At 39.1% G+C, this 26,781-nt stretch overlaps 3 protein-coding genes across 3 annotated transcripts in view; 1 reads left to right on the top strand and 2 right to left on the bottom strand.

The window, feature by feature from the left end:
• wu:fj49a02 (myomegalin) overlaps positions 1-26,781 on the top strand; it is an 89,151-nt gene that overhangs the window by 2,307 nt on the left and 60,063 nt on the right. The window contains exon 4 of the mRNA XM_056743138.1: positions 16,380-16,490. Within this exon, the coding sequence (XP_056599116.1) occupies positions 16,380-16,490 (111 nt within the window). The remainder of the gene's footprint in view (positions 1-16,379; positions 16,491-26,781) is intronic.
• On the bottom strand, positions 19,403-21,646 carry LOC130417548 (uncharacterized). Its single transcript, XM_056743169.1, has 2 exons — positions 20,647-21,646; positions 19,403-20,508 (listed from the first exon to the last, which is right to left on the bottom strand). Exons 1-2 carry the CDS (start codon positions 20,974-20,976, stop codon positions 19,849-19,851), a joined length of 990 nt encoding a protein of 329 aa, XP_056599147.1. The 5' UTR covers positions 20,977-21,646; the 3' UTR covers positions 19,403-19,848.
• LOC130417553 (uncharacterized) lies at positions 21,785-23,139 on the bottom strand. Its single transcript, XM_056743175.1, has 2 exons — positions 23,029-23,139; positions 21,785-22,890 (listed from the first exon to the last, which is right to left on the bottom strand). The coding sequence occupies exons 1-2, from the start codon at positions 23,101-23,103 to the stop codon at positions 22,231-22,233; spliced, it is 735 nt and encodes a 244-aa protein (XP_056599153.1). The 5' UTR covers positions 23,104-23,139; the 3' UTR covers positions 21,785-22,230.

Here is a 26,781-nt window from a genome sequence, read left to right as displayed (position 1 = left end):
GGTTCAGTGTTACACTTACTACAGACAGTCCAAACATAAGTGTGTTGTTAAATATTTGAGAATATTGTTTTTATACTCAAAACACTCAAATACACGGTAAAATTTTATTTTATTTTTCCCGTAAAAACAATCTACACAGTGTACATCCCATTCCCAACCAACAAAAAGTTGCACATACGCTACATACAAAACAACAGAAGAATTTACTGTATACACTGTTGAGAGTATGCATCAATTGTGGGACTCACTTACACAGTTATATCGCAATTCTTTGACTCTCTCTGAATTGCGTTCAAATGGCACCCTGCAGACCTGCTTCATCCTGAGATGATTTCTGCGCAAGACACAGTCCAGTATTACAAGCTTAACCTATCAATATTTTGAAACATGTCATTGTTTTCTATTATTTTTCTTTGTATTTGCCGTAATGTTATGGCGTTGTTTTCTACGACCATGTTCATGATTTCAGTTTTCTGTTCAGGAGACAGAACACGTTCCCGACCACCTTGTGTGTTAATCTTTCAGTTCTGCCAAACAAATAGTAAAATACTGTAAATACAAAGTAGGTAAACATTTCCTAAATACTTGAAACATACTTTACAGTATTTTTACAGTCCTACAGAACAGTCCACAGTCAATACTGTACTACTGTACTCATTTAGTACTGTATTGATATGCAGCACTGCAATTTTCTAGTGAGAGTAGATTTCTTATCTATTCTCATTTCGGAAAGTCCTTTATGCTAAAGCTCTGATTGCTAATTGTAAAACTGTGTGACGTGTGTTTGCCCTTGTGATGAGTCAGTGTGCATATTTGAATGGCAGTGTGTTCCTTGTGAAAACAAGATATTTTCTGCATGAAAATTGTGCCAAAAGCAGAGAATTGTGTGTAGTGTTTTGAAAAAAGGGTGTTTTAGAACTGCAATTTGAGTGTAAAGCAGGAACGTCTCGGGTTACTTGGCTGTAACCCTGTTCCCTGAAAAAGCGGGAACGAGATGCTGCGTTTCAAGCGCTATAGGAGAACAGTCTTTGTTCGACCGGTTGTGAAGCACGTGTGTCAAACACGCCAAAAATTATTTTGGCTTTACAGTTTTTTTCAATTGCTATCATCCCTTTGACCAATCTATTGTCACATTTTTAAAACTCTAAACACAATTAACACAACATCGGTCTGTTGTGGCCATACCATTAACAAAATTAATGTTGTTTTCACACAAAATCCAATCAATTAACATGTTTCTAGAATGCCTACATTTTCTTTACATATAAGCATACCCAATACCAAAATCATGGATCTATATTGTGTTTTTTACAAATGCTTAAACTAGTGGTGGGCATAGATTAATTTTTTTAATCTAGATTAATCTAGATTAATTCCAAAATTAATCTAGATTAATCTAGATTAAAATGGCTCATTTGAATTCTGCCGAAGGCATTCAGAATATGTTTGCTACCCAAATAATGACTAAAAGTAAGTCTTTGAGAACGGGTTTCTCAAGCCAGGTGGCGCATTAGACCAGGGGCTCATCTCCTGTTTCCAAAATGCATCACAAACTGCTTGAGAAAGCTGTTCTACTATGATAATTGGTGATGAAAATTAAATTATTTCAATAAGATGAACTTGCGTTTACTTCCGCATTAGCTAAGGGATGATTTCCGTTTAGGTGGTACTTGAGACTGGAAGAGCTCCTACAGTACATTTACATTTAGTCATTTAGCAGACGCTTTTATCCAAAGCAACTTACAAAGAGTGAGGGAGCAACAAGCGACCTGTCATACAGGAGCCATAATACATTAGAGCTCAATACAAAGTTACTGGTTTCAACTAAAGCTAGACCACTACCTGTTGAGAGAAAGTGTTTTTTTTAAACCAATTCCGCATTGCACAAGGTGCAAACAACGTTAGTCTTGTCGATGTTTCTATTGGGAAGCTTCTTAAAAATTAATATTTCCTGAAGCAAACCCGGCAGCTTCATAGCTGCATCCATGTTAGCACGTCACGTTTGATGCGGTAATTTCACAGTAACGTTATGTCGTGTTCAGACTAAACGCGAATGGCGCCTCAAGCGCGAGTGATTTATATGTTAATGCAAAGAGCCAATAGACCTACTTGCTGCGCGAATCGCGCGAATGAAGCCCTGGTTATGAGATGATGAGGCGGCGAGAATGAAGCCCTGGTTATGAGATGATGAGGCTGCTTCTGCTTCCGCGAATGACGCGAATCACGCGAGTTGAAAAATCTCGTTCTCACCCGTACAGTGCAGTTTAGGGTTAGGGTTAGACCCAGCTCACAACCCAACTTTGAGAATAGATTAACGGCGACATTTTTTTTAACGCGCGATAACGCCGTTAACGGCCCACCACTAGCTTAAACGCACATGCCAGAAATGAAGACCTATTGTTCCAAACCATAGATACAGTATAAAATCTCTACTTCTGCAACAATATCAGCTCCAAAGTATTGAAACAAATATTTTAAAAATATATTCATACAGCTTATAAGCATTTTTACGGTATACTGATAATTTACTGATAATTAGAATAAGCAATAGCTGATTGCAATCTCAATCAGAGACATAGCCAGGTGTTGAAGACTTTCCATTACATGGACATACACACAAAAAAGACAGTCTTTTGTTCTACTTTTGCACACTTTACTGTAAATCAAAGGCCATGTATGTTTGTCCTTGTTTCGTTTTGATCACTGACAGCAATTTCATATTGCTAATAAAGTCTTCACTGTGCAATTCTGTCGCTTACTGTTTTTTTCCCAGTTGTACATTCTATAAAGTATTGATGATTCCTTCACATTTAGATATTATGTTGTACACATCTAATGCACCATGAATTCTCTCTCTCTCTGCTCAAAAATGCAGTTTTTGTAATGCCACCAACTGTTAGTATTTTGACAGTCATTGCGGTATGATTGACTATGTGTTCATGTTGGATAGAAAACGAGTGCTAAAGTTTTGTCCGAAAGATTCGATTTTGAAACGGGTTTGCAGTGTTTTGATAGAGTAAGTGTATATTGAAAAAGTTTTTAAGGGTTTTGAAATGTAGAGTTTGTATTTATTTAACAAACTGTGGTTTTGGTCAGAAAATTAACTATTTGGCTAATTGTGTGATGTAGGTGTGTTGCTGTGTTAAGAGTTTAGAAAAAGTATTTTAAGAATTGGCAAACGCTTCTTAGCAATTGAAAAAAACTGTAAATAACCTCGGCAGGTGACATGGCAAATTACACTTCAATTCAATTCAAGTTTATTTATATAGCGCTTTTCACAATGTGTATTGTTTCAAAGCAGCTTTACAGGGGCAAACGGGAAAAACAGAAAAGTTAAAACACAGCACAGTGCATGGTATTTATACAACGAGTAAGATCATTCTAATAAATAATATCTAATTTCTAAATAAATAAATAAATGAATGAATGCAGTCTCCCGGTGAGCAGGCCAACACTGCAACAAAATTACACCCGCACCTGCCGGTTATAAATAATTGTGAATGCGGACGCGTCATCAGGTTCCAACTTTGTCTGAAAGGACGTCCGGTTACGCCTACAGTGCGGCATTGAGGCGCAGCATCTCATTCCCGCTTTTTCAGGGAACAAGGTTACAGCCAAGTAACCCGAGACGTTCCCTATCAAAACCCACACTCGATGCTGCATTTCAAACGCTTTGGGAACGAGAATACCAACGCCGCCGTACTGGAAGTGTCTGGAGCCCCCAAGGTTGTGTGACGTGTGTGCACAATCCGAGAGGAGGCCTCAAGCACGACTCTGGGATGTAGACTCCAGGACACGTGAGCCGGAAGTGGAATGGACATCCAGACTATAAAATCTAAAAAAAGTGTGCGGAGAGGACCAGAATGCCGCATCACACACTTGCTGCAAGGGGACTCCTCTTGCTAAGGCCATGGAAGAAGAAGCCCCCCTGGTGGAATGAGCTCTGACTCCTAGAGGTGAAGCTTGACCGCGCGCCTCATAGGCCAGAGCAATAGCATCCCTCACCCAATGTGACATTGTTTGCTTGGTAGCAGCCGCCCCTTTGTTGCGGCCCCATAGCATATAAAAAGTTGCTCTGATTTGCGCCACTGGCTTGTGCGGTGGACGTAAGTCTGAAGAGCACGTACTGGACACAGTAGGTGTAATCGTTCCTGCTCCGACGTCGTGAACGGCGGAGGGCAAAAGGCCTCAAGAATAACCGGATACACGGTGGAGAACGGAACTTTAGGAAGATAACTCGGGTGAGGATGCAGAATAGCTTTGAATATCCCACGGGCAAAATTTAAACAGGACGGCGTGGTCGAGAGCGCCTGCAAATCTCTGATTCTCTTAAGAGAGGTGATTGCCATTAGAAAAAACATTTTAGAGGTCAGAAGCCTGACAGGCACTGATTCCATAGGTTCGAAGGGGGTGCTAACTAGACCCTTGAGCACCGTCGCTAAGTCCCATGGAGGGACTGTCCTTCTAGGAGGAGGCATCAGTCGCCTCGCTCCTCGAATAAAGCAGACAACTAAAGGGTGATTTTCAATCAGGGCGTGGCAGGCCGAAATGGCGGCCACGTAAACCCTGAGAGTACCGGGGCTTATCCCTGAGGACAGTTTTTCTTGCAGAAATTCCAACACTGAAACTATCTGACAGTGAATTGGGTCTGCATGGTGCGCGAGGCACCATCTCTCAAAAACGCTCCATCTAAGGGCATGGAGGGAGCCCTAGCACTTAGAATAGTCTCTACTACATCAGGCGGGAGCACAGTGCCTCTCAGCTGGTGCCCTTCAGGGGCCAGCCATGGAGGTTTCAGTGCTCGGGACGAGGATGAAACACTGTCCCCTGTGCCTGAGATAAAAGATTTCTCCTGACTGGGATCGCCCAAGGAGAGCTGTCTAGGAGGGATACTAGGTCCGAGAACCATATTCTGTTTGGACAACGGGGAGCTATCAATAAGAGGCGAGACCCCTGTTGACGGACCTTCGCCAGGACTCCCTGGAGCAGAGCTGTCGGAGGAAATGCGTAAAGTCTGGGTCACGTATGGGCCAACACGTCCAGACCCAGGGGAGCTGGATGAGTCAGAGAGAAGTAGAGGGGACATTGTGCTGTCTCCCGTGTAGCAAAGAGGTCCACCTCTGCTTCGTAAAATCTTTCCCAGATTTGTTTGACTACTTCGGGGTGGAGTTTCCATTCCCCGTTTGTCAGAGCTTGTCTGGACAGCAAGTCTGCTCCCACATTCATATGCCCCGGGATGTGAATTGCTCTGAGGGACAGAAATTTGCCTCTGCCCAGGGCAGAATCTGCTGGCCCATTGTTGGGTGTAACTAGTTACTAAGTAATTAGTTACTGTATTTTAATTACTTTTCCCTTGAAAAAGTAAAGTAAGGGATTACTCATATGTTTTCTGTAATTTAATTACAGTTACTTTTGATGTACTTAAACTGGGAAGAGAAGGCTTTTTCAGGGATGACGATGTCCCAGGGGAGAGATAGCTTATAACAAACACAACTTTTTCCAGAAGGGTTTAATTACTATCACGGGAAACGTTTGACCAAATTGTTACAAGGCTATTGACATTTAAAGACTCAAACGTACATAGTCCCATGCATGACAGTTCTTCAATTGACGCGTTGGATGCAGCTTCCAGTAAATGAATCCACAGGCAAGTAAAAAGAACAGGAAAAAAATAATCAAAGTACTTATCAGTAGGTCGTCTCAATCCTTTTCTGATAAGATATGGAAAGCAGGTAACAAAAATCCAGATGAAGCCAAAAATTGTTCCAATGTCCCCAAAGGTGAAAAAGTAGAATCCACTGGTTTATGGCCCCTCAAAACCAAGTTATTCCCCAGCTCATGTTCCTCAGAATTGCGGCAATTGATCCAGAGCTGATGCTAACCAACACATGCCACCTCACCAAACAAGAAGACCTCTCCCAAAATGGCCGCCTTATCCCTCTTATGGGCAGGGCTGATATAATAAAAGTCCTTGGCAGCCCACAAAAGTCTTCATATTTTATCTTACCCACAATGCCAAAAAGAATGTTTAAAAGCCAACATATCAAACATTTAAGCTTGTGAGACAATTATATATTTTTAATCTTTCACATCTTTACCCATAGTAAGTTACTCTCCAGGAGGCTTTGCTGGGACAGTGTCACAAGCTAGCCAGCGTCTCTTCCAACCTGGGCATCGCCATGTATCCCCGTGTCTTCGCACCAACGATGGTCGAATAAATCGACGTCGATGGCAAAAAAACACGGGAGGAGTGAGGTTTCTGCCATGAGCGAGATAGCTCGCCGTGGAGATCCTCAATGAAAGGGAGAGCCCGATTATGGGGCTCCTCCCTCTGGCCACTCAACAGATATCTGTCGTCAAGCTTTGAACCCTTGGGGGCCTCTTGTTCCTGCGGCCAGTCGAGGTGGAGCCTGTCAACTGCTTTGGTTACCGCCCCGATTAGATCCTCAATCGCCTTAGTATCGCGAGAGGAACGCTCCGAGGCGTTGCTATCTAACCCCGCAGAAACAAGAGAACGGATCCGTCTCCCGTGCCTCAGCAAGTTCAAACCGCTAGCCCCAGGATGAGGAAGAGGCGGCCCGGTCTCGTTTAAAAAAGGCGAGCCGTGCACGCAGAACTCTGAAATCAAAAACATCACAGAGTTCACACTCTCCCTCAAGTCCCTGGGCGGCATGGTCAGCCATGGCTCATCAATTGAGCTATTAGTTTATAGTCAGATGTTAAAATAGACACAGGCCTCCAATTTTTCAAATAACTTGTAACTTCCAAATAAAGCAACAATGTTATCACCGCCTTTTGACAACTGATAGGAAGGCGTTTTTGTTTAAAAGATTCTTGGATAACCATATAAAAGTCTTTTCGGATGTATTTCCACATAGCCTTAGAGAACTCCCCTGATAGTCCATCAATTCTAGGTGCTCGACCTGATTTCATTTGTGTTACGGCCTCAGCACCACCTTATCTTAAATCGCTAATGCAGACATATGTACCCGCCAGATCCCTACGCTCTGCAAACAAACGACGTCTTGTGGTGCCATCCCATAAAGGTAAAAAATCTCTCTCGCGCACCTTCTCCGGATCTGTTCCACCTATGTAGAATGATCTGCCCACTGCTACAAGATCTGCAGATTCTGTAGCCATCTTTAAGAAACACCTGAAAACACATCTCTTCCTCCAACATCTGACTGATCTGTTCTGACTCTTTTCTTCTCTACTCTTTTCTTCTCTACTCTAAAAAAAAAAAATGTATGAATGAATGGTTCCGTATACTGTGTTAGGCTATATGAGACTAGTCTTCTTTTTGATTGCTCTTATGCTTTTGTTGTACTTATGCTGTCCTAATTGCTTCCATTATCTACCCCACTTGTAAGTCGCTTTGAATCAAAGCGTCTGCTAAATGACTAAATGTAAATGTCTAAATGTTAATTCTTCAAAGGAAAATGCATTGTCCAAAGTCTGCTTCTGTTCTTTTGAAATATAATGTAGTTGTTGCAGTAACTTTGTCCCACATCAGTTTCCTCTTTTTATACAATTCTGAATAAAAATCAACTGCAATTTTTCGCATCTGCCTCACATCAGAAGTCTTTGGTCCATCGGGTGTTGGCGAACAGTACATTTCATTTTTGTTGTTTTGACGCTTTCTCCAAATTAATAAAATAAGCAGTGGGAGCATCAATCTCATTTACAGATATAAAACGAGATCTTATCAGGGCTCATTTTGCCCGCACCTGCAACAAAGTTTCAAGATATTTTTTCTTTTCTGATAAAGTGCTAGGTGAAAAAAAACCTGAATGATGAATCAAACCAGATTTAATATCAAATATTTATTCTTCTATTTCTAAAATGTTGTCTCTTATTGTTCTTGTAGCAAAAGCTGTATACTGCTGTAAAAAACTTTTATTTGTGTCTTGCCTATATCCCACCATTGTATTAATCCATAAAATTCCTATTTTTTAGAAACCCATTCATTCCAAAACAGTTCAAATTTCTCATGAAAATCTTTTTCTTTCAACAAGCTACGTTTAACCTTTTATATTTTTTTAAAAATATTTTTTTTATATTTAGCCTGTGTCAATACAATATTTTTAGTAATAAAATGATGATCTGATAAACAGCATGGATTTTTTTTTTAACAGTCCATTATTCTATTATTCGCTGCACGCTTAACATAAAACCTATCAAGTCTTGCTACACTTATTCTTCCTTGTAAAGCTTTTATCCATGTATTTTGTTTCAATTCATTATTTCTTTCTCTCCATACATCTATAAAATCATGCTTAAGAAAAATGGATTTTAAAAAGAGGCCGATACCAAATCCGGTTCTTCATGATTCCTATCTAAAAGAAAATTAAGAGTACCATTCCAATCACCACTTACTATTAAAAATTCATATGAAGAATAAGTTTTAAAACATTCTTCTAAATTTTCAAAGAAAATAATTCTATCCGGTCCTTTGTTTGGAGCATAAATATTTATAAAAACAAATAATTGATAGCTACTCATGCACTAACATTTGTGCCATGACTTAAAACTATTTCTCCTTCTCACCAGAGATTTAAGTCCAGCTCATTTTTTAAGTTACTATGTGTTTCTTGCAAAACCAATACAATATTCTCGTTAAATTTAAGAAATTCAGTTAGCAGAGCTTGTTTCCCCCTATCCCTCAATCCATTAATATTTAAAGATCCAACTCTTACAATATCCATGATAGGGGAAAGAGAAAGGAACACCAAATGATATAGAAAAACCAAAAAATAGAGATTTAAGTGTTTTTATACTTATTCCTTTTTAGACAACTCTTCTTTAACATTTTTAGACTTACGCATGGTCGTCAAAACCTTTTTCAACTATATCGTTTTTGTTTTGAAATGACCTCGTGGCCAACTGACTTATGAGCATTCATTACTGATTTAACAAATTTGTTTCCATCAGGGAAGTATCTCAGAACATCCACTTTTTTCCCTTTCGTTTCATCAAGAAGGGTAATTCCTCTACGGTATAAACATCATTCATTGACTGACTAAACTCCATTTCGGAAAAATCTGAAATGCTTTCACAATCCTCCATCTTTCCTTCATCACTTTCTTCATTTTCTTCCAACAAACGTGGTTGCAAACCACTAACACCAGCCACCACATCCACCTCCACTTTACCATCTTCATTATTCCTAGCACCAACATCCACATTTAAAACATTTGGAACTTCATTTTCACCAGCTCGCATAGATGAATTAAAATCACTCACCTCAGCTTCCAAACTCTGTTCTAGGCTTTTAGTGGTCGATTCGGTAGAAGATTCCACTCGGGGCAAAAAGATAGATTTAGATTTTCCTAACTCCGCCTCAGAATCCTCCGACTTTTCACTTTCTGTTCCCCTTTTCTTTAGTTTTTTTGTTGGAATCACCACCATTTTTGCATCCGCTGGTCTTTTTTCCTTATCTGAAATCACAGTCATTTCGCTTTGACCCGCCTGAACTTCAGTATTTCTGACATTCGTTTCATTTTCCCATTGTTTTTTAATCGGGCACGTGAACTTTTATGCCCCAAATCTCTGCATACAAAGCACCGCCTGTTACCAGTTGTTGCAAACACCATGTAAGAACTATCACCATGTTGAATGTGAAAAGAAATGACTAACGATTTTGTGGTCGCATTTAAAAACATGTTAACACTTGTCTTCTAAAAGACAGCACGTGCTTCAAAGCAGCATTTTTGCATCTTAATGGAACCGTTTTCATAGATCCAGCAAACTTGCCGAAACAACTCAATTCCTTAACAATTTCCTCATTGGAAATGAAAGGAGGCACATTCAAAACTGTGACTTTTGTTGCATGTGCTCGCAATGGCGTTACTTGCACCCACGTGTCAGATACAACAATTCCGTTTTCCACCAGACTATTCACCGCTTTTTCATCTTTCAGGAACACCACAACAGCTCTGTTCATTCTTGAGGCTGATACAATTTTTTCATGACCTACAATCTCACCCATTGCCAAAAGAACATCTTCGATCGTAATCCCATTATCCCATTATACTTTACACCCATTCCGTATAGAGAAAAACGTCTTTCCCTCACCCGCGGGAGCCGCCTTGGTTTTCTCCCTCTATCAAGTTTTTCTATACAAAAAAAATATATATATCCTATACACTAAATACCCATGCTAAAAAAATAAGAAAAAATAACCCAGGAAACAGAAACAAAGATTTAACCTTTAAACAAAAAATCAAGCGTGCTCTCACTTCCACACATTCGCTGAGAGAGAGAGAAAGGGAGAGAGGAGAGAGAGAGAGAGAGAGATAGAGAGAGAGAGATAGATAGATAGAGAGAGAGAGAGAGAGAGAGAGATAGATAGAGAGAGATAGAGAGAGAGAGAGAATTTTTTTGAATTTAAATACACCTTTATTTTAAACAATAAGGTGTTCACAATAAAATTACAAACTCACAAAACAAAAACAAATATAATATATATTATTCATATTAAAATTAGAAACATTTTAAAAGGCAAGCATTAAATCATCATCATCATCTACAGTGCAAAGGACCTCATTTATCCCCCAAATGTACATAAAAGATTCTACACAATTTACCATCTTATAATAAGCATGTTCTATTCTAAGCCGGGCCGCCACCAAGCCTTTGAAAATCCTCAACACATCCAGAGAACCCTGTCCTAACAACTTATTCTTTCTGGATTTCCATATAGCAAGTTTTGCTGTACCAGACAAAAAATTTAGTAAACTCAACTGACTTTTCTTTTTTCCTGTATACCTTGGACCATATATAAACATTTCATAAGAAAAATCTTCACCAGTTTCAATGAACAATTGAGATAAAAATGAAAACAAATCGCTTAGCCGAGCACACTGTACAAATAGATGAAACACCGTTTCAACATCTTTACAGAAGGGACAACCCACCCCTACAGAGGGATCAATGTGCACCACATATCTGTTTGTGGCTATCGCCCCATGAACGATCCTCCACTGAAGGTCGCCCGTTCTTTTGTCAATGGGGCGTTTATATAAGGACCGCCAGCAGCCTCTAGGGGAGGAAAGAATTCCAAAAAAATCTGTCCATTTATTTGAAGCAATTCCATGCAAGCGACCAGCATTGGATGCCTTCACACAGGAGATATAGAGGGCTTTATTTCCCACTTCCTCAAAAACTCCAAGCTGAGGGGTTTCAAAAGACAAAAGACAATTCTCATCATCTTGCCATTCTCCCACTGCAATAGTCACATTCAGAGAAGGGAAAACATAAGGAACCCCCTTTCTCCATTGATCAGTTGCTATAGAGTCATTTGTAAAAATCTTATGGTCCGCATGCAAAGACTTTAAAATTTCCGTTGTAGCTTGTTTCAGCAGCCTCAGAGATCTCACTCCAGTCCTTTCACTCAATTCCTCTAAGCTCTTGGTCAAAATATGTCCCAGCTTTGTGCATCCCGCAGCAGTGAAACATGCACGCAAACTGGGTCCGGACACAAGTCCTGACGGTAAAAAGTCATTTAGGAAAAGTGGCTCTTCAAAAAGCCATAATCCAGCCTGTGTGTTTGGTGTACGTGAAATTGTAAACACCTTCCATGCCTCCAGAACTGACTTATAAAAAACAGTCAAATTCACACGGTCCTCATTCTGGAGCTCCATTAAGAACAGATGTTTGTCCAGTCCCATGCCTCTGACCCGCCTGAGAAGAGCAGAAGCTGTTTTTAACCATGAAGCATCTGTGTGATACAGCAGTCTCTGAGCGGCTTGCAACCGGAATGCCATAATTCTGGATCTGATGTTGATCAACCCTTGGCCTCCCTCATGAACCGGAAGGTATAAAGCAGCAGCACGAATCCAGTGTTGTCAAGAGCAAAAAAAATTCACAAGTTGCCTTTGAATTTCCTCAATAAGTCCAACAGGTGGCTGTAACACAGTTATTTTATGCCACAGAGTAGAAGCAACCAAATTATTGGTCACTAAAACCCTTCCCCTATAGGACAACTGCGGTAGCAACCATTTCCATTTAGACAATTTAGTGCACACTTTCTCCACTAGCCCCTCCCAATTTTTCTTTTGATAATCATTTGACCCCCAAAAAATTCCCAATAATTAAAGTCCCTCTCTGCCCCACTTTAGGTCTCCAGGTAACTTTGGGAGACTCTCGAACTCCCCTTTACCAGCCCAAAAAGCTTCACTTTTTGCCCAGTTCATTTTAGCTGATGAAGCTTTCTCGTAAAGATTGAGTACCTCAGATAGACAGTTAATATCTTCAGCATTATTTACAAAAACTGTAATATCATCAGCATTGGCAGAGAGATGCATTCTTGAGTCAAAAAAAAAACCAGGTGCATTAAAACCTGATAGTCTTTCTCGAAGTCTAAAAAGCAGCGGCTCAATTGCTAAACTGTATAGTTGACCAGACAATGGACAGCCTTGCCTAATACCCCTTAAAATAGGAATTGGCCGTCTCAATATGCCCCCTATCTTCACCATACATGATGCCCCATTATATAACAACTGTATCAAATTTAAAAATGTTTCGCCAAAACCAACAACCGTCAATACATTAAAAAGATATTTGTGATCCACACGATCAAAAGCCTTTTCTTGATCCAATGCAATTAACCCAACATTCACATTGAAATCATTACAAATATCCACAATGTCTCGCACTAAAAACAAATTATCCATAATGGACCGTTTTGGAATGCAATATGACTGATCCTTGTTTATAATCAAACCCAAAAAATGTTTTAATCTATTTGCCAGACATTTTGAGAGTATTTTATATTCTGTTGTAAGAAGGGCAACAGGACGCCAGTTCTTTAAAAGGGCTAAATCACCCTTTTTGGGTAACAATGATAAGACCGCATATTGACAGGAAATTGGTAAAACACCTTCTCTTATTGATTCACATAAAACATCAAAATAATCGTGTCCAATGCTGTTCCAAAAACTTTTATAAAAGTCTGCTGGCAGCCCATCTATTCCAGGGGATCGTCCTGAATTAAGTTGTCCCACAGCAGCAGTAACTTCCTCAAAAGTTATACCAGCCTCCAAGACAGTTTTAGAGCCAGAGTCCAGCTGAGGAAGACCCTGAAGAAGCTGTGTCATACAGTCACTATTTTCACAGTTTTCTGCTGCATAAAGGCTTGAATTGAAATCCACAGCATGGGTTCTCATTTCTACAGTCTTTGACGTTATCCTCCCATCAGGGAGTTTAAGACATGGCATTTGTTTTTCTTGAGCCGCCTTATATTCCAGATTAAAGAAGAAAGAAGTTGGGGCATCCATTTCGGCTAAAGACATGAAACGGGACCTTATCAAGGCTCCTTTAACTTTCTCATTTAAGACTAGAACAAGCTCTCTCTTTTTTGTTTGCAAATCATTGTACAATATCGAATTGTGTGCATCAACCAACTGCAATTCCATTAAATGAATTTGCATTTCAAGTGTTTCAATCACATTCTTTATTCTACTACTACAGTTGGCTGTATACTGCTGACAGAAATGTTTTATTTGAGTCTTGCCTACATCCCACCACTGTTTCAAGTTTTCAAAAGAACTCTTTTCCTTCTTCCAGTCATCCCAAAATAAAACAAATTTTTCACAAAACGCAGCATCCTGCAGCAATTTTACATTAAAATGCCAATAAACAGACTTTGTCCTTGTATTTGACATGTTAATTGTCATAATAATTTAATGATGATCAGAAAAACCCACAGGACAAATGCAACACTCAATTACTCTATTGTTAATAGATTTTGACACATAGAATCGATCTGGTCGGGCAGCACTAACTCGATTATTAAAAACCTTAATCCATGTATACTGTCTATCGTTAGGGTGTTTAATTCTCCACATATCCAAGAGCTGGAAATCTTTAATGAGTTTTGACAAAGCACTTGAGGACTGTATATGAGGTTCCTCAGTATTACGATCTATTGTAAAATTGATAGTGCAATTCCAGTCTCCACCAATAACAACACATCCTTCACTAAAACACTTTCTAAGACTTTCACTAAGTATATTTAAAAAATGTATGCGCTCCTGTCCCACAGTTGGTGCATAAATATTTATAAAGAAAACAAGCATTTCTTGAACTTTAGCTTTAACCACCAACAATCGACCCTTCACTGGTTCCTCTATACTTATAATATCCGCCCTTATTTTTGAAGAAAAAAAGATGCCCACACCTCTACTTAAATTTGTACCATGACTGAGTATTTTATGTCCTTTCCACCACAAATTCCATTCAACTTCATTCATCAAGTCACTATGAGTTTCTTGGAGAAAGACTATATCAAGCTTTTTTTGCTCAATTATTTCATAGACTGTAGCACGCTTTACGCTATGCCTCCCACCATTAATATTTAAAGAGCCTATCCTCAAAGCTTCCATAGACAAGATTAAGATGGGAAGTAAAGAACAAAGCATGATAGAAAAGCAAAGAAAAGACACCGTGTAATACATGGTTTACACATTTTTTGATTTACTCTTTCTCTTACTCATTGCTTTACTTTTTCTGATAGTGGTAAGAAGCTTTTTCAAACGAAAACGCTTCTTCTCACAAAGTTCAGCAACTCCAACAGTCTTCTGATAAAAAATAACAGAGTGAACAAACTTGTCTACATTAGTGAAGAAATCATTTATGTTGATTTGTTTACCGTACGTTTCATCCAAAAAATCTTTAATTTCTTCCAGACTATACAACGAATCTTTATAGAAACCTCCCGAAAATACTGTCTGAGAAACATTAAATACACTTCCTTGTGAACTACCATCATTTTCACACATAGAAACTTGTGACTCAGTATCATCAGACTGATCCTCCTCCATTTCCTCATTATTCAAGACACTTGAAAACGATTCAATTCCATCACTTGCACTCTCCCCCGTTTCAATACCACTGGTACTAGCTACTTCTTTATTAACATCAGAAACTAGATCAGTTATGCTAATCCCCGGGGCTACAAAAGCTACAACATCCTCATTTCCAGTGTCAACAACCGGTAACACAGCATCTGAATGAACATCACTCACCTCAACAAGTGGAACAACCTCATCTCGGGCCGCATCAACGCCCTCGTCCTCTGATACTGCCGCATTTTCTGCTCCTGTTTTCTTATGTGGACACATAAGACGTTTGTGTCCGATGTCTCCACACTCGAAACATCTTATGCTGCCAGTAGTTGCATACACCATATATAATCTTCCCTCGTGTTTCACACGAAAATTAATATCCAGTGTATTTTCGGGCGATTCCAGCACCATGTAAACGTACCTCCTAAAAGACGCAACGTGTTTCAGAGCCGGATGTTTACATCCAAGCGCAACAGTTTTAAAGGGACTAACAACTTTTCCAAAACGCGCTAACTCACGTTGCAAAACGTCATTGGATACGAAAGGCGGGATGTTTGAAATTGTTACCTTCGTTGTCGATGTATACATTGGAGAGAGTTGCACAAAAGCATCTTTAATAGTAAGACCATTAACTATCAAACGATTGACTAAATTTTGTTCCTTCAAAAAAAAAAAACAGCCTGATTCATTCGTGACGCAGATACAATGTTCTCATGACCAATCTGATCGCCAACTGCAATTAACACATCCTCCACTGTAGCATTATTCTCAGGAACACACATGAAACCATTGCGGAGTGATAATGATGGCGTCTCATCAAGAGACGCCATCCTGCCACAAAATTACCAATTTATTTACTATTTGTTTTCTAAACCATGTATTTTCTGGAAAGAAAAGAAAAAAAATAAGTAGAAGGGAAAAAAAACCTAAGTTCTCACCACTCACACAGCAGCTCTCACCACCACCACCACTCTCACCAACTCCCAGCATGCAACAGTCAGAGAGAGAGAGAGAGAGAGATAGAGAGAGAGCATATATTTATGCCTTACTCAGCACCTTAGTTTAATTTGACTCTAATGTTTGTACTTATTGTCCGTCTTTTGTTTTATGTTCAATGCTTTGGCATTTGTGTTAGAACACGCAATCATGCCAATAACGTACTTTGAAATTGAAATTGAGAGAGAGAGGGAGAGAGAGAACTTTGTTGCTGTCAGAATGTCCAATGGTGGGCGATCATCTTACATACAGCTGGAGTCTGTGATGTGGTTGGCTGTCAGAGATTCCTGGGATATCTGGTCCGGGTAAAAACAGCTCGACTCTCAGGCGCTCTATGATAAAGTTAATGATGGACTCTGAGTGGACTGAGCTTTGCGGCTCCGGGCCCGGCGCTCAATATCAGCAGTCATGACAGAAGAACTTTTGTTTTTAGATGTTCTTTATGTTTGTCTGAAGTTTTCTAATAGTCCCATGTTGTAGCCGAGCTTGAGGCCATGTGTGCTGGAGATGTCTAACACTTACCGTACTCTCTCACAGCACCTCAACGACCTGAAGAAGGAAAACTTCAGCCTCAAACTCCGCATTTACTTTCTAGAGGAGAGGATCCAGCAGAAGTTTGAGGACAGCAGTGATGATGTGTACAGAACGGTGAGTGAGACCTCTGACATCATCAGACACAGATGCGGCAGCTCATCAGGGCTTGCTTGAGAAGTGGTTTGAAACAGGTTTAGAGATGTAGTCTGGAGGACGGTAGCCCTCTTTAAAGGGTGATCCACAGTCAGACCCACGAGCAGACACAGAGACACACTCCAAATCATAGAACAACACTTACAGAACAAACATATATTGGAATATACTACAATATATTACAAATTACATTCTTTATATATATTGGAAACTAGTGCTAATATATTTCAACATACAGCAATATATACATTGACAGTATGATTGACAACCATGATTGTATATTACACACATATATGAACACATTCACCGAATGAGTTAAAGCAGATTTCTAGTTCCCAGCATGCTTTGCTTCAGACTGGTGAAGGACAGTGAACATGTTTAAATGTCGGTGTTATTTCATATCTTCTTGCTGAATGGGCATACAGGGGGAGATCTGTGAGTGTTTAATGTTGTATTACTTTGAAGTTTAGAAGGGTTTCTAGTATGTGAAAATGTGTATTACTGAATATAAAATGACACATATTGTGACATGTAGGTAAATATATTTTTCAATATATGAAAAGTAGAAATTCATTATGTATTATTCATGATATTGTAAAATATTAACACAATACAGCCTACTATTCATTATATTTTCTAATAAACCTTTATGTCATTTAATATATTTTTAATTCATATATTAGGAAATATATTTTCTTTCTGTAAGGGAAGGTGACAAAACAAAAGCAACACTAACATGAACAAGGCCAAGCCAAGAATGAATTTGAAAACCGGCTTTAAACAGACAAGGCTAGTAGAACACAGGATGAAATGAGTCCAGCAGAGGGTTATGGGTAATGTAGTGTGATGTGGCAGTGCAGGTGATGTGAGATAATCGCTGAGGATTCCTTTCCTATATATATATATATATATATATATATATGTTACATGGAAATAAAAGGATGTTGAAATGTTTCCTCAGTGGAGCTCTTACAGTAATAACCGTGGGTTAGTTTAAATACACACACGCTGGGCTTTTGTGTTTCTTTCATCACAGCAGACTTTCTGTGAGGTAAACGCATTTATTTATATGATGTTTGTATGTAAACGTGTCTGTGAGTACTTAGGGCTGACAGTGTCGTTTAAATTTCTTGTATAATTTAAAACATTTACTTGCCACCTGTCACTTGCCACTTGCAAACCTGTGACATCTGCCACAAAACTTATTTTTACACATTTAAAGTTATCTTTACACACTTATTATTTTTCACATTTAAAATGCATCTTTCGACTGCTATATTTTGAAATATAATTTGAGATTTCCGTAACTCGCTGGATCAGTTCAGATGACTCTTAGGTTGTGACGGCTTCTGTCTTTGTCTCTGCTGATGGTGATTTATTATTGATTGATTTCTTTTTAAAAGAAGGGGTCAGAACTTATCACTCATTTCTCATCGTAGGATTTTAGTGAATGTTCATATTCAGGAAAGGTGCAGTTTAGTTTAAAAATCCTGAAATGGTGACAAAAACTAAATGAAGTTTCAAGATTGTTTTATTTTTATAGCACATTTAAAAACAGCAAGCACAGCTGACCAAAGTGCTGCACAAACAGAGACATAAAACACAAGACAACCCACAGATTCATATCATAAGTTCACAATGAATTAAAAGCCAAAGAAAAGAAATAAGTTTTAAGTGATGATTTAAAAACAGTTAAAGACTGTGCCGATCTGATATAGGCTGGAGGCTCTATCCCCACTATGCCTTAACCGTGATCTGGGGAATGAGAGGATTCTTTGATCACCAGACCTTAGACTTCGAATGGGATTGTAAGGATAACGTTGGTCAGATGGGTAGCTCGGTGCCAGATTGTTTATAGATTTAAAAACATAGAGAAGAATTTTGAACTCAATTCTAAAATGCACTGGTAACCAATGTAACGATTTCAGAATTGGAGTAACATGATCAAATTTACGTAGTCTTTTGAGAAATTTGGCAGCAGCATTTTGATCTAATTGGAGACGAGCAATGGAAGATTTAGAAATGCCGAGATAGAGAGAGTTGCAGTAATCCAAGCGCGTTGTAATAAGTGCATGGATAGCAATCTCTAAAGTGTCCCCAGGGAGAAAAGACTTAATTTTAGAAAGAAGGTGTAGCTGAAAGAAAAACAGGAACTTATAACCGCATTTATTTGTTCATCAAATTTAAGACTCCGATCCCAGAAAACACCTAGGTTCTTAATATAAGAAGAAGTAAGAGGAGCAAGATAGTCCAAATCAACTCCCTGAATTATCTCTGGGGCCAAACACTATAACCTCAGTCTTTGATTCATTTAGAAATAGAAAGTTATGAGAAAACCATGCTTTCACTTAATCTAGGCATGCAAAAAGAGATTCCAGAGGAGCACATTTATCTTGTTTCAAAGGCAGATCAATTTGGGGATCATCTTTTTCTGAAAAAAAAGAAAGAAAAAAGAATTGGAGCAACTAACCCTAACCAGCTAAGAACAGTTCCCTGGATGCCCACAGAGTATTCTGGTTGAGATAAAATCATTTTATGATCAACTGTATCAAAAGCCGAGGTTAAGTTTAAACAAAATTAGGATAACAGAGTCACCAGAGTCAGACGCCAATAAAAGATAATTAAGGACCCGTAATAGAGCAGAATCTGTGTTATGCAGCGACTTAAAACCAGACCGGAAGGTTTCAAAAATATGATTTTTACTAAGGAAAGACTGCAGCTGAAGAAGCACAGCTATTTTCCAATGCTTTTGTAATAAACGGAAGATTTGTGATGGATTGAAAATGACTAAAATCTCTAGTATTACAGTTTTTCTCAATTGTTTACACACATTTTCTGAAAGCATGCCTCATATTCTCAGAACTCTACACACAAATCCAAAAAAACACACACAATGGGCAAAACCCCTCAGTTCTCCAGCAAAATGAAACTTTACATTCAAAACAATCTTATTTCTTCTCAAAATGGGATTTTGTTTTCAAATGACACACACAAACCATCATTTGTATAGACATTAATAAGAACCAGCTGAACACTGATGTGCTCAATGTAAAACACTATGATGAATGTAAAATACTTAATTGAATTAGGCCTTTTTTGGTTCAGTGTTACACTTACTACACAGAGTACAAACATGAGTGTGTTGTAAAATATTTGAGAATATTGTTTTTTACTGTAAATTTTATTTTATTTTTCTCGCAAAAACAATGTACACAGTGTACATCCCATTCCCAACCAACACAAAGTTGCACATACACTACATACAAAACAACAGAAGAATTTACTGTATACAGTTACAGTAAAAAACAAACAAAAAAAACTATGCTGCATCCTCTCTTCTGTTGCGGTCTGGCCACAGCACCTCATCCACATCACAAGCAATGTTTTCCCTGGCCAAGCAGCGGGGGAAATATCGCCTAGCATGGCGATTCCAGCCATGGAAAGCATCAGCTGCTATATCTCCACATGCGTCCTCCATTGCTTGGAGAAGAGGTATACGCGTTTGTGGATTTCGGTCATACACTTTCCATCTCCAGGCAGAAAAAAATTCCTCAATAGGATTGAGGAATGGAGAATATGGAGGGAGATAAGCAACTAAAAAGCGTGGGTGGGCAGTGAACCAGTTACGAACCAGAGCAGCCCTGTGGAAACTTACGTTGTCCCAAATAACAACGTACCTGAGCTGCTCTGGGCCATCTACCTGATCTGGTGGAATGAGTGTGTTGTGTAGGGTGTCAAGGAATGTGATCAGATGGGCGGTGTTGTAGGGGCCAAGGGTAGCATGGTGATGGATGACGCCGTGGTGGGTAATCGCTGCACACATTGTGATGTTCCCTCCGCGCTGGCCAGGGACTTCAACAATGGCACGCTGGCCGATGATATTCCTTCCCCTCTTTCGTCTTTTTGTGAGGTTGAACCCAACCTCATCAATGAAGATGAACTGGTGCTCCACTGCAGCCACCTCTAGCTCAAGGACTCTCTGAAACACACATGACAATTTCAGAAATAGACACGGAGTGGTCAAAATTGTGAAGCACAATCATTATGATTACAATATTGAAATATGTATAATTTACTGTATACAGTGTTGAGAGTATGCATCAATTGTGGGACTCACTTGCACATAGTTATATCGCAATTCTTTGACTCTCTCTGAATTGCGTTCAAATGGCACTCTGTAGACCTGCTTCATCCTGAGATGATTTCTGCGCAAGGCACGGTCAAGTGTTGATAAGCTTACCCTATCAATATTTTGAAACATGTCATTGTTTTCTATTATTTTTCTTTGTATTTGCCGTAATGTTATGGCGTTGTTTTCTAGGACCATGTTTATGATTTCAGTTTCCTGTTCAGGAGACAGAACACGTTCCCGACCACCTTGTGTTGGTAATCTTTCAGTTCTGCCAAACAAATAGTAAAATACTGTAAATACAATGTAGGTATACATTTCCTAAATACTTAAAACATAATTTGCAGAATTTTTACAGTCCTACAGAACAGTACTCATTGAGTACTGTATTGATTTGCAGTACTGCAATTTTCTAGTGAGAGTAGATTTCTTACCTATTCTCATTTCGGAAAGTCCGGATGATGGATGCTACAGTGAACCTGCTCAAATGTGGCTGTACTCTTTGCCCAGCCTCCCTCATTGTTAGACCATGGTTGACCACATGATCAACCAAAGTGGCTCGGATCTCATCAGAGATTACAGTCCTTGGCCTTCCTCGTCCTCCTCGTCCTCCCCGTCCTCGTCCTCCCCGTCCTCCTCCTCTAACTCTCACTCCTCTGGCTCTGCCTCTGTTTCCAATGTTGGCATCCATTGCTCCAAAACAGAAGAGCTCACCTGTTGCCTTTTTATGCTAAAGCTCTGATTGCTAATTGTAAAACTGTGTGACGGGTGTTTGCCCTTGTGATGAGTCAGTGTGCATATTTGAATGGCAGTGTGTTCCTTGTGAAAACAAGATATTTTCTGCATGAAAATTGTGCCAAAAGCAGAGAATTGTGTGTAGTGTTTTGAAAAAAGTGTTTTATAGAACTGCAATTTGAGTGTAAAGCAGGAACTGTGCTTGTAGTTTAGCAGAATTGGTTCAGGGGGTTGGTGAATGAGTTACATGTTGTGGTCATTGTGTCTGAAGTACCAGAATTTGTGTGTAAACAATTGAGAAAAACTGTAAAAGAAGATTCTTACAGTTTTTCTCAATTGTTTACACACATTTTCTGAAAGCATGCCTCATATTCTCAGAACTCTACACACAAATCCAAAAAAACACACACAATGGGCAAAACCCCTCAGTTCTCCAGCAAAATGAAACTTTACATTCAAAACAATCTTATTTCTTCTCAAAATGGGATTTTGTTTTCAAATGACACACACAAACCATCATTTGTATAGACATTAATAAGAACCAGCTGAACACTGATGTGCTCAATGTAAAACACTATGATGAATGTAAAATACTTAATTGAATTAGGCCTTTTTTGGTTCAGTGTTACACTTACTACACAGAGTACAAACATGAGTGTGTTGTAAAATATTTGAGAATATTGTTTTTTACTGTAAATTTTATTTTATTTTTCTCGCAAAAACAATGTACACAGTGTACATCCCATTCCCAACCAACACAAAGTTGCACATACACTACATACAAAACAACAGAAGAATTTACTGTATACAGTTACAGTAAAAAACAAACAAAAAAAACTATGCTGCATCCTCTCTTCTGTTGCGGTCTGGCCACAGCACCTCATCCACATCACAAGCAATGTTTTCCCTGGCCAAGCAGCGGGGGAAATATCGCCTAGCATGGCGATTCCAGCCATGGAAAGCATCAGCTGCTATATCTCCACATGCGTCCTCCATTGCTTGGAGAAGAGGTATACGCGTTTGTGGATTTCGGTCATACACTTTCCATCTCCAGGCAGAAAAAAATTCCTCAATAGGATTGAGGAATGGAGAATATGGAGGGAGATAAGCAACTAAAAAGCGTGGGTGGGCAGTGAACCAGTTACGAACCAGAGCAGCCCTGTGGAAACTTACGTTGTCCCAAATAACAACGTACCTGAGCTGCTCTGGGCCATCTACCTGATCTGGTGGAATGAGTGTGTTGTGTAGGGTGTCAAGGAATGTGATCAGATGGGCGGTGTTGTAGGGGCCAAGGGTAGCATGGTGATGGATGACGCCGTGGTGGGTAATCGCTGCACACATTGTGATGTTCCCTCCGCGCTGGCCAGGGACTTCAACAATGGCACGCTGGCCGATGATATTCCTTCCCCTCTTTCGTCTTTTTGTGAGGTTGAACCCAACCTCATCAATGAAGATGAACTGGTGCTCCACTGCAGCCACCTCTAGCTCAAGGACTCTCTGAAACACACATGACAATTTCAGAAATAGACACGGAGTGGTCAATATTGTGAAGCACAATCATTATGATTACAATATTGAAATATGTATAATTTACTGTATACAGTGTTGAGAGTATGCATCAATTGTGGGACTCACTTGCACATAGTTATATCGCAATTCTTTGACTCTCTCTGAATTGCGTTCAAATGGCACTCTGTAGACCTGCTTCATCCTGAGATGATTTCTGCGCAAGGCACGGTCAAGTGTTGATAAGCTTACCCTATCAATATTTTGAAACATGTCATTGTTTTCTATTATTTTTCTTTGTATTTGCCGCAATGTTATGGCGTTGTTTTCTAGGACCATGTTTATGATTTCAGTTTCCTGTTCAGGAGACAGAACACGTTCCCGACCACCTTGTGTTGGTAATCTTTCAGTTCTGCCAAACAAATAGTAAAATACTGTAAATACAATGTAGGTATACATTTCCTAAATACTTAAAACATAATTTGCAGAATTTTTACAGTCCTACAGAACAGTACTCATTGAGTACTGTATTGATTTGCAGTACTGCAATTTTCTAGTGAGAGTAGATTTCTTACCTATTCTCATTTCGGAAAGTCCGGATGATGGATGCTACAGTGAACCTGCTCAAATGTGGCTGTACTCTTTGCCCAGCCTCCCTCATTGTTAGACCATGGTTGACCACATGATCAACCAAAGTGGCTCGGATCTCATCAGAGATTACAGTCCTTGGCCTTCCTCGTCCTCCTCGTCCTCCCCGTCCTCGTCCTCCCCGTCCTCCTCCTCTAACTCTCACTCCTCTGGCTCTGCCTCTGTTTCCAATGTTGGCATCCATTGCTCCAAAACAGAAGAGCTCACCTGTTGCCTTTTTATGCTAAAGCTCTGATTGCTAATTGTAAAACTGTGTGACGGGTGTTTGCCCTTGTGATGAGTCAGTGTGCATATTTGAATGGCAGTGTGTTCCTTGTGAAAACAAGATATTTTCTGCATGAAAATTGTGCCAAAAGCAGAGAATTGTGTGTAGTGTTTTGAAAAAAGTGTTTTATAGAACTGCAATTTGAGTGTAAAGCAGGAACTGTGCTTGTAGTTTAGCAGAATTGGTTCAGGGGGTTGGTGAATGAGTTACATGTTGTGGTCATTGTGTCTGAAGTACCAGAATTTGTGTGTAAACAATTGAGAAAAACTGTAAGAAGAGTCACAGTAGCTTCTTTAGGCAATCAGGTATAGTCACTGAAATTAGACATTTATTCAAAAACGTCACCAAATTAAGTCCAACCGAGTCGTAAATTTGTTTTACAGTTTTTTCTTATGGCTTACACACGTTTTCAAAACTATGTCACCTTTTCTCAAAACTCTAAACACAATTCCCAAAAATGAACACACAAAATGCAAAATGCCTCACATCTCCTTCAAAATGTAACACTGCATTCAAAATACCATAAACACATGTCAGAATGAAGCATTTGCATCAAATGGCAAACACTTCTTTCATAATACTGAATAGTTTCGATATACCATGTAAACACTGTTGTTCTTAATTTAAAGCTCTTTGGTCTTTCATGGGTTTATATCTATATTTCAATACAATGTTCAACAGTGAAAGTAATCCGCTGAGAGTGGTAACAAGTACACTGTAAACACAATTGCAATGTACCAACAGAAAATATTTATTAGGCCAAAGATTACTGTTTTATACAGTAGAATTCAACAAAACCATAAACATCTGTAAACAAGCGTCTTCGTCCTCCATGATATCTTTGCCTTTCCACTCTGTACAGAATTGAAACACAGTATGTGTTCAGCATAGGAACTTCAAACAACTTACAACACAAACTGTAGTACAGCATGATAACAAACCTCATTCATTCAATGCAGTGCAGTAAATGGATGGTTTAGAATTCCAAATGTTTATGCAATACTATGTAGTCATAGGTATTTTTACTGTACACTACTTTATAGCAAAAATAGTCATTAGATAGTTCCACACCTGTTCTCATTTCTGAAAGTTCGAATGATTGACGCCACTGTAAATCGACTCAAGTTGGGCTGGACTCTAATTCCAGCCTCTCTCATGGTCAAACCGTGGTTGATCACATGATCAACAAGTGTTGCCCTAATCTCATCAGAGATTGCTCTCCTTCGTTCTCTTCTTTGCCCTCGCCCTCTTCCTCCTCTTCTTCTTCCTTCTCTTCTCTTCTTTGCCCTTGCCCTCTTCCTCCTCTTCTTCTTCCTTCTCTTCCTCCTCTTCCTCCTCTTCTTCTTCCTTCTCTTCCTCCTCTTCCTCCTCTTCTTCTTCCTTCTCTTCCTCCTCTTCCTCCTACTCCTCCTACTCCTCTTGCTCTCTGTCCATTGTTGGCATCCATTGTTCAAAACAGGTAATCTGACCTTCGATCTAGTTATAGGCCAATACTACTATAAAGCAGTGATTGGATAGTGATCAGTTAAGCAATTAGTGTTTCCACATGTGAGGAGTGTGTGTGTGACCTGGTGATTACGTGTAGCATTTTGATTGGTTGTGTTTGGAAAAGGAAAGCAAATCACTTCCTGTTAGATTTTTGTGTTTTAGGTAGAGAATTGTGTGTAGTGTTTTGAAAAAAGTGTATTATGCAATAAACACTGAGTCAAAGGCTGAGAAATAGCTTATGGTTTTGGAGATTTGGTGTGTAGTTTTGCACTTTGAGTGAGAGGTTTCAAAAAGCATGTGACATGAAAAGATTTTGTGTGTAAGCAGTTGGAAAAAACTGTAAGATATGTGAAGGGAGAACATCATGAGAGCAAAAGAGGGTTTCAAATGGTCAATGAATTTTTGAGAGACTGGAGAGAAACTGGATCAAAATCATTCCATGTTGCTGAAGAGGAACAAAATTCAGGTTGCAGCTGAGATCCCAAAGTAGTAATCTTATCACAAAGAACCTTGAGAGACCTTCACATAATGATACTGAGGGATTAGAAAACACATTTACAGGAGGACTTAACACAGAATTTATAAAAGAATATAAAGATTTAGAGATATGATGATTCTTTGCAATTACAGTTTTTGACCGTTGCTTGAACACATTTTGCAAAACTTCGCTTATTTTGACAAAGCTCTACACACAAGTCAACATGACACAACATTGGGAAATATACCATTCACATCTGTGTCAAATTGAAACTCTACTATCAAAACCTAACATTCCTTTGTCAAAATGTAACTCTGATGACAAAATGACACATACTTGCATCATATGCATACACATTCAGATCAGGGGGAACACACTAGTCTACTTTATATAAAACACTGCAGTCTTAGATTTTCACTGTTTATTCAGAAGACATATTTTCAGGAGGCACATTTTCAAACAACCAAAAAAGGAAATAGGCCTCCTCAATATTGTACATTGCAGTAACATGAATTCAGATAAAGCAAAAAAATGAAAATAGAAAAAACACTATACTGTAAACACAGAAAATCATGGCAATTGTCCAGTTGTGTATTTGAGTGGTTGCAATTACCTGATGTGTTTTGTATTTTGAATATATGTGTTTTCCAAATGGCACCCTGAGATTTCATTTTTGAACGAAGTGTCTTATGTATGAAATAGAGTGTAGTATGCAGGACCAAGTGTGTTGAATAAAGGAGTAAGTGTGTTGCAGAATTGCAACTAGTGTGCAAAGCAGCGCTTTTGTTTAAGGTATGGGTACATGTGTTTGAGGTATGGTAAAAAGCGCTTCAAGTTGTGTTACTTTAGTCTAAGCATGGGTCTATAGTGTTCAAGCAACGGGCAAAAACTGTGAGCAAACAAGTGTTTGCACACCTGATGACTGTGTTGAACCAATTGGTTGGACGGTGCGGTAATTTGACAGTCAGTGCTTTGGTATTGCAAGGAAGTGACTTCATGATAG

Source organism: Triplophysa dalaica, chromosome 3, assembly GCF_015846415.1.
Source record: "Triplophysa dalaica isolate WHDGS20190420 chromosome 3, ASM1584641v1, whole genome shotgun sequence".
NCBI lineage: Eukaryota > Metazoa > Chordata > Actinopteri > Cypriniformes > Nemacheilidae > Triplophysa > Triplophysa dalaica.
Note: the sequence above shows the minus strand (reverse complement) of the source record. Positions and strands in the feature narration are given on the sequence as shown.

What these genes read in the sequence shown, in the direction of transcription:
- LOC130417548 (XM_056743169.1), bottom strand. Translation starts at nt 20,976, where the DNA reads ATGTATACCTACATTGTATTTACAGTATTTTACTATTTGTTTGGCAGA. An exon ending in TGCGATATAACTATGTGCAA is followed by an intron (nt 20,509 to 20,646) that starts GTGAGTCCCACA and finishes TGTGTGTTTCAG; the next exon opens with AGAGTCCTTGAGCTAGAGGT.
- LOC130417553 (XM_056743175.1), bottom strand. Translation starts at nt 23,103, where the DNA reads ATGAAGCAGGTCTACAGAGTGCCATTTGAACGCAATTCAGAGAGAGTC. An exon ending in TGCGATATAACTATGTGCAA is followed by an intron (nt 22,891 to 23,028) that starts GTGAGTCCCACA and finishes TGTGTGTTTCAG; the next exon opens with AGAGTCCTTGAGCTAGAGGT.